This window comes from Eutrigla gurnardus, assembly GCF_963514095.1.
Source record: "Eutrigla gurnardus genome assembly, chromosome: 13".
NCBI lineage: Eukaryota > Metazoa > Chordata > Actinopteri > Perciformes > Triglidae > Eutrigla > Eutrigla gurnardus.
Genome location: NC_139936.1, coordinates 1,481,333 through 1,489,302, shown reverse-complemented (window position 1 = coordinate 1,489,302; position 7,970 = coordinate 1,481,333). Strand labels below are relative to the sequence as shown.

General features: G+C 47.6%; 1 protein-coding gene across 1 annotated transcript; it reads right to left on the bottom strand.

Moving 5' to 3' along the window:
* Positions 1-1,657: 1,657 nt before the first annotated feature.
* Positions 1,658-7,693, bottom strand: ggt5a (gamma-glutamyltransferase 5a). Its single transcript, XM_084025239.1, has 12 exons — positions 7,138-7,693; positions 6,786-6,913; positions 6,614-6,709; positions 5,722-5,908; positions 5,473-5,633; positions 5,243-5,389; positions 4,921-5,051; positions 3,751-3,935; positions 2,842-2,933; positions 2,318-2,424; positions 2,103-2,213; positions 1,658-2,017 (listed from the first exon to the last, which is right to left on the bottom strand). The coding sequence occupies exons 1-12, from the start codon at positions 7,302-7,304 to the stop codon at positions 1,871-1,873; spliced, it is 1,659 nt and encodes a 552-aa protein (XP_083881365.1). The 5' UTR covers positions 7,305-7,693; the 3' UTR covers positions 1,658-1,870.
* Between the last annotated feature and the right edge of the window lie 277 nt (positions 7,694-7,970).

Sequence of the window (7,970 nt, the reverse complement as noted above, 5' to 3'; positions counted from 1 at the left end):
ATTGGTAGCGTGGTAGCGACCTGTCAATCAGCAGGTAAGCCCCGCCCCCTAAAGCATCCCCTGCTTTCTGGTCTGGTGGACTCTAAATGAACCATAATGTACTAAATGAACATCATGCTTGATTGAAGAAGACTAGAGATTGAGACCATAAACTCATGTTTACCATGTTTACTGAGATAATACATCAAGAGAGAAGTAGGACCATTTTCTCATAGACTTCTATACAACCAGAGAGGAGTCGCCCCCTGGTGGCCAGCAGAGAGAAGTAGGACCATTTTCTCATAGACTTCTATACAACCAGAGAGGAGTCGCCCCCTGGTGGCCAGCAGAGAGAAGTAGGACCATTTTCTCATAGACTTCTATACAACCAGAGAGGAGTCGCCCCCTGGTGGCCAGCAGAGAGAAGTAGGACCATTTTCTCATAGACTTCTATACAACCAGAGAGGAGTCGCCTCCTGGTGGCCAGCAGAGAGAAGTAGGACCATTTTCTCATAGACTTCTATACAACCAGAGAGGAGTCGCCCCCTGGTGGCCAGCAGAGAGAAGTAGGACCATTTTCTCATAGACTTCTATACAACCAGAGAGGAGTCGACCCCTGGTGGCCAGCAGAGAGAAGTAGGACCATTTTCTCATAGACTTCTATTCAACCAGAGAGGAGTCGCCTCCTGGTGGCCAGCAGAGAGAATGAGAGTTTATGGCACTACATTGGCTTTACTTCTCAGATCCAGAGGTCGCTACTTAGACTGGTTCTCTGGAAGCCTGAGACCTGCCACTGTTTGCCGGGGAAAGACCGGATGGTCGTCGCATGGGGGCCCTACCCATGATCCTCTCTGCTGCCAGACATGTTAATGTGGCATTTGCAGCAGGTGGCTCCTAAAAGGTCAGGCCTAGCATGGCTGTCTCACCCCCCGAGGTGTAAATACCACCTGACGGAGCAGCAGAGCCCCAGACCCATCACCTCGTTATCAGACCTTTTCCCTTCACCGCTAATTTATTTCCCTGGATTTTTAATCTAATTTCTTATTTTTTTAAATAAATTTATTTGGCTTTATTGGTTGAATTGAAAACATTTCCAATGCGTCCTTTGATCCGAGACTTGAAACGCATCATATTTCTTCACAAAGTTTCTCTCTAAGAGGAAAACTGCTCTCCTGTTTGTGTGACTCACCATCTGATCCGATTGTCTCGCTCCAGCTGCTCCGGCACAAAAATCCAGAATGATTTATGTAAAACGACACAGAAGTCTCAGAGTGTTCAGAACACTTTTAAACATGTCGAGTCAAGGAAACACTCCAACGTTGGTGGTCGTCGGCAGCGATTGCTACCAACATTTGTTGATTTTTGTCCTTTCCGTCTGAAAATAATGACTTAGGATTCAAAAATAATGAGCTGTAATATGTCATATCAGCAAATATTTTTCAGACTGGCTTCAATACTGAACACCTTTAGTCAATTTCGTGCACTTTAACGTTTTTGTGTCGAAGTCACTAAATACTATTTAAGACCTGTTTTTCAAGTAATATCACAACAAAATCAAAATTATTTTTATCATCTTGCAGAAAATTTGCATTTGACGAAGCGTACGAAAAAGATTTTATTTGAATATTTTACAGATCTATAGTAGGCTCTATATCTCATGTATGTGTGTGTGTGTGTGTGTATATATATATATATATATACAGTATATATATATATATATATTAACATGAATGTGCCACAATATGAAAAACAGGATTACTGGACAAAGAAGCTGAACTCCATTAAATCCATCATGTCACCGTCGGTCAGCTGTTATTCGTTGACTTGTTTATTTAACAGCTGTTGTGGTCTCGCGGACTCAGCAGGTCTCTGTAGACATTGGGTCCTGGTCTCAGTAGCCGGCTGCTTCGCCCATCTTCCTGGCGTCGGACACGGCACAGATGCAGCCGCCCTCCTTCTTCACAGCGTTGACCACGTTGTAGAAATACTTTGCCTTCCCGCGTTGGTGCCCCAGATCCTCCAGAGCCCGGATCACATCCTGAAGGGGGACAGCGAAGGGGGTACGAGACTCAGAAAGGAGATCTGGTGCGCTTTTCACCAAATTCACGCGTTTAATGTTTTACCTCATCGAAGTTGGGCTCAAACTTCAATAGATTTTGTGAGTCGACGAAGAGAACAGGGGCGGCGATGGCATCCTTCAGGCTCTTTCCGAACCAGAGGTTGTTCATCAATGCCTGGAAGACAGAAGAAAAACACACTGCACTCTGGGAAACGGGGGCAGTGGCGAGCACAGAAAAGGGCACGGGAGACGCCGCTGAAGGCCGTCTGGGACACGTACCGAGGTCATCCCCGTGGTGATCATGCTGCCGCCGGTCGATCCGATCACCAACGTCTCGGACGGAGACTTCAGCACCACGGGGGCCATGTGGGAGGGAGGCTGTTCCCCTGGCAACGCAACACGCAGGTACAATGTTTACGACGACCTCCATTCTTAAAAGTAAAGCTGAAGCTAAACTGCCTTAAACTTGTCATTCTCTCTGCTGGCCACCAGGAGGCGACTCCTCTCTGGTTGTATAGAAGTCTATGAGAAAATGGTCCTACTTCTCTCTGCTGGCCACCAGGGGGCGACTCCTCTCTGGTTGTATAGAAGTCTATGAGAAAATGGTCCTACTTCTCTCTGCTGGCCACCAGGGGGCGACTCCTCTCTGGTTGTATAGAAGTCTATGAGAAAATGGTCCTACTTCTCTCTGCTGGCCACCAGGGGGCGACTCCTCTCTGGTTGTATAGAAGTCTATGAGAAAATTAGCCTACTTCTCTCTAAACATTGTAAACATGAGAACTTTTAAAACATTGAAACATTACCAGGAAAGATCTCGTCTTCTCGGCCACAGAAGTCGGACAGCTGGTTGTTGAGGATGACGCCAGTCCGCGGAGAGAAGACTTTGGAGCCGAATCTGTAAGAAAATACGTTTTTATTATTTTCTGAACGCTAACAGTGATCCTCAAGCTCCATCTCTGAAACCAGTAACCCTTGCTGCTTGTATTTACCAGGCGTACCTGAATGCACCGTCTCTGCTTCACACTGTCATTTAAACACGATGTTCAGTTTCTATATTTAGACACTTTTTGACTCATGCAAACCCTTTTTAGATGATGAGTTCACTGACAGTCAGATCTATAAATAGACCACCGGTCCACGTCTGCTTTCTTCTGCTGCCCTTTTGTTCTTTGATTAGAACGCTTTCTTATTTGTGTTGACACACAGAACGAACAAAATCTGTAGGAAAACATGTCCTTCAACACAAAAGTAGAATATTCTATAGATTTACAGACTATGAACCGAAAAACACAACAACAACAAAAAATACTCACACTACCAAACTTGCATTTAGAGTTCAAAAACGAGAGGAAAATCTTCCTGCTGTATCTCGTCACGTAAACGCTGACACTGAGCTAAAGTTAATTCACGAACTTACGACGGTGTATCAGGGTCACTGTATGAAAGAAGAAAAAAACAGCCGAGAGAGGGGGGCAATATTCGGAGAAAAAAAGGTCGCAAATTTGCGAGTTTATAAATGTATAAAACCAATATAAACAAGTTGCTTGGTTCCGCTAACACCGGATGTTTGCCGTTGCTATGACAACAAGTGAAAGCTACTGCTAGCATTGAAGCCCAAGATCGGAAAATCAAATGAGGCTAGCGGCGTTTTTTTGCTCCCACAATTCCATGTGTGGTTACGAACAATCCCTTCAAAGTAAAAGCGTACTGACATGTGGTTGATGCTGCTGGTGACGGACACGGCCGAGCCGTCCTCCGCCAGCACCGACACGTGGGTGGTGCCCACGCCGTCCAGGTGTGGCGTGATGTTGTAGTACTGCAGGTCGTGAGTCTCGCCGTCGCTGATCAACCTGCGTACGTCGGTGGCGAAGGCGTCCTCCGTAAACCTCTTAGCCAGCTGGGAGGAGCCAAAGCAGAACTCACTATGATGTGACTTCCTGTCATAGTTGGTTTCAAACACTGAGTTAGTTCAAATACACACACACAGAGACTTTTACTCTATACTTTAAGTACATTTCAGAGCCTGTACTTTTACACTTCTACTTTTTCACAAGCATGTGTTTCTTCTTTTAGAGCACAAGTATGTGTACTTATTTTAGAACACAAGTATGTGTACTTCTACTTTTAGAACACAAGCATGTGTACTTCTACTTGTTGAACACAAGTATGTGTACTTCTACTTTTAGAACACAAGCATGTGTACTTCTACTTTTTGAACACAAGTATGTGTACTTCTACTTTTAGAACACAAGCATGTGTACTTCTACTTGTTGAACACAAGTATGTGTACTTCTACTTTTAGAACACAAGCATGTGTACTTCTTTTAGAGCACAAGTATGTGTACTTCTACTTTTAGAACACAAGTATGTGTACTTCTACTTTTAGAACACAAGTATGTGTACTTCTACTTTTAGAACACAAGCATGTGTACTTCTTTTAGAGCACAAGTATGTGTACTTCTACTTTTAGAACACAAGCATGTGTACTTCTTTTAGAGCACAAGTATGTGTACTTCTACTTTTAGAACACAAGCATGTGTACTTCTACTTTTAGAACACAAGCATGTGTACTTCTTTTAGAGCACAAGTATGTGTACTTCTACTTTTAGAACACAAGCATGTGTACTTCTTTTAGAGCACAAGTATGTGTACTTCTACTTTTAGAACACAAGCATGTGTACTTCTACTTGTTGAACACAAGTATGTGTACTTATACTTTTAGAACACAAGCATGTGTACTTCTTTTAGAGCACAAGTATGTGTAATTCTTCTTTTAGAGCACAAGTATGTGTACTTCTACTTTTCAAACACAAGTATGGGTACTCCTGGAGTACAGGACGTCTCTACCTTTGACTTGTCTCCATAGCAACAGCGCCTCTCACCTGTTCGGAGCTGAATCCGGGGTCACGGATGTGTTGCTTCAACCCGTTGGCGAACTTGAACGCTTCGACGAGCCGATGAAACAGCAGGTTCTTCTGTTCTCCTCTCAGAGACGCCGAGGTCACGTTGTACCCTGAGAAGGAAAAAAACTATGATGACATCACAATCTAAAGTTTTTCATCTCATCATTGTTGTCATGCGGTTGTTTTTCTGTATTGATGCATTTTAAAAGAGATTAAGGATGTTTCAAGTTTTAAAAAACAGCCGCTGACAGTTGCAGTGCCGGCTGCTAAGCAACGAGGAAGCAGCAGCAGCAGCGGGAACCTTTCATGACGTTGAGGATGAAGCTGAGGAGGATGCCCCCTGCTGGAGGCGGAGGGATGAACATCTGGTACTCTCCCAGAGGAACAGCCCAGGCCTCGGCCACCGTGACCCGGTACGATGCCAAGTCCTGAACCGTCAGGGTTCCTCCTGAGGACCGGCAGACGAGAAGCATCTGAGCATTGATCTGTTGGTTAGTGATGAGGTGAGATGAGAGGGTGATGACACACTACCTGCCTCCTGGATGTCCCGGATCAGGTCCTCGGCGATCCTCCCGGTGTAGAAGGCGTCCGCCCCGTGCTCAGCGATCATCTCCAGGGTGTCGGCCAGCTTTTCAAACTTCACGGTGTCGCCGGCCTTCATCAGGTTCCCGTTCTGGTCCGTGTACAGCTTCCTACGGGACAAAGACAGAGATGGACCGGTTGGACGTGGGAAGGTGGTTCAAGTGTTTCAGGTGTTACGGGTGTTTTCGGCGTTGGTACCGCAGTCCTTCCGTCCTGTTGCTGAGGATGTACGGTAAGTACCGCCCCTGGATCTCGGGGATGGGAAACCCCTCTCTGGCCAGCCGGATGGTGGGCTGGAAGAGGCTGGACCACGGCAGCTTCCCATAAAGCCGGTGGGCCTGTTCGTAACCACGGATCTCCCCCGGGACCCCGATCCACTGGCTCCCTAGGAGGACCAAGACATTTAAATATTCAACTTCTGTGTTCAGGCAGCAGATTTACGGCTTTTCATATCACTTAGATTGTCCACTTCATAATGTTTTACTATAATATAATAGAGGGAGGAAGGAAGGAAGGAGGGAGGGAGCAGTCTCTTCTAGTGTATCTCTGGAGGACTGGAGGACTAGAGGAATGAAGGACTGGAGGACCCGTCCCCCCCTCACTCTCGAGCCCCGGGGCATGCTGGGAAACGCCCGGCTGTTGCCGGATCAAAGGGCACACCGGCTCTTTGAAAACGCAAATTTTAAAGATAAACACTTGGCTGTTTAATGAGTACACAATCATAAGAAGCCATGACGGCGTTGCCATGACGACGTCCACGTCATCTCTACAGTGTGTGTGTGTGTGTGTGTGTGTGTGTGTGTGTGGGGGGGGGGTCTTCCTTCACATGATTACATCCAGACTTGACGGTGAAGGCGAGCGTGACAACAATGAGACCAGAAACATGTTCATGTCCAAGAAAGGACCGGTGGAGTCTTCAGGTCCTGGACTCGACATAAACCTCGACTCGTGCATGCCCTTATATGGTCAATGAAGCTCTCCATATGTGTGACCGTTAAGGCTCATCTGTCAGTCGGGGTGGGGGGTCTGCTGCTGACCCACCTGACCTCCCTGTCAGGGAGCGAGGAGAACCAGAGGAGCAGGCCTTTACCTGAAACCAGCTGGAAGGTTTTGGGGCAGGACTCCAGCAGGTCTGGGGGGATCCGCCCCGGAGCCGTCTCCCTGGAGTTGATGATCTTCACGTTTCCTATGAGAAACAAAGCAGATGTGGATCAAAGGGGGCGGGGGTCTCTGGTTAGTGTCAGGGGGTCTGGATGAGTTACCCGAGCTGTCCATCACGGTGAAGATGGACCCCCCACCGAGGCCCATGCTCTGCGGGTTGATGACGGAGGTGCAGAGCAGCGCGGCGATGGCGCCATCTACCGCCGAGCCTCCGTTCCGCAGCACGTCCCTGAAACGGTTCAGTGACGCGTCAAGACGGTCTGTTTGCATGTTTGTCATCAAGTACATTCATGTTTGTTCTGACGTCATTAGAGCACATTTACTTCTGCAGCTGAGCTCGTGATGATTCCAGCAGGAACACTTTGTTGTAGAAAAGTTACAGGATGAAACATAAACGCGTTGCGCGCGTAATCTGGAGTCTCCATGACGCGCCCGGAACGAGGAGCCACTCACCGTCCGATCCCGGAGCATCGTCCGGAGTCCGCCGCCACCGCGAGCCTGGAGAAGGTCCCGTCCGGACACTTGCGCCTCGCGAGCACGGCGACGCACACGATGATCGCCGCGGCGCCGAGCAGCGTGAGCGCGCAGCAGGCGCACAGTCTGGCCCTGGACCTCGGCATGTTCTCTCCCCGCGGACGCCTTCACAGCTGCATCGGGACAATAACTTCTCTGACGGACTCGAGTCCCAGTTTGCCTCATAGGAATGCGCGTACCTGGCTCCACCCCCACCCCCCCTCTCTCGTGCCCGAGAACGCAGGAGGAGGGGAGGAAAGTTGCTGGAACTTGTCGCCAACAACTCACCGCCCCCTCTCACTCGAACCCAAGACCAGAGGAGCTTAATGGCAGGGGTCACTGTCGAACCACAAGGTCGGGGGTTCGATCCCCGCCCCCTACTTTCTGGACCCCAAGTTGCTCAGGTAGATTGCTCAGATTGGAAACATGTTGACATTGCCAAAGCGAGTGTGAAATACAAAAACACAAAAAGGTGAGTTTATGAGGACCAGCAATGTTATGATATTTTAGAGAATGTTTGTGAACCGGCTTATTGTTATTGTGTTGTTATGTCTTCGCTATGTGGACCATCAGGTTTTTTTTTTATCAGTGAGAAGTTTCATTCGTGTGAACTTTAAGAAGTAAAAACAGGTTTGAACTCCTCGTTAGACGTGTTATGGCTCCACCTAGTGGTCAAAAACAGTTTTCTTCGGAGCTCGATTTCCAGATGTCGGTGACATTACTGGAAAACAAACAGTCAACCAGCAGGATCACATCTATAATGTCTAGAGGTT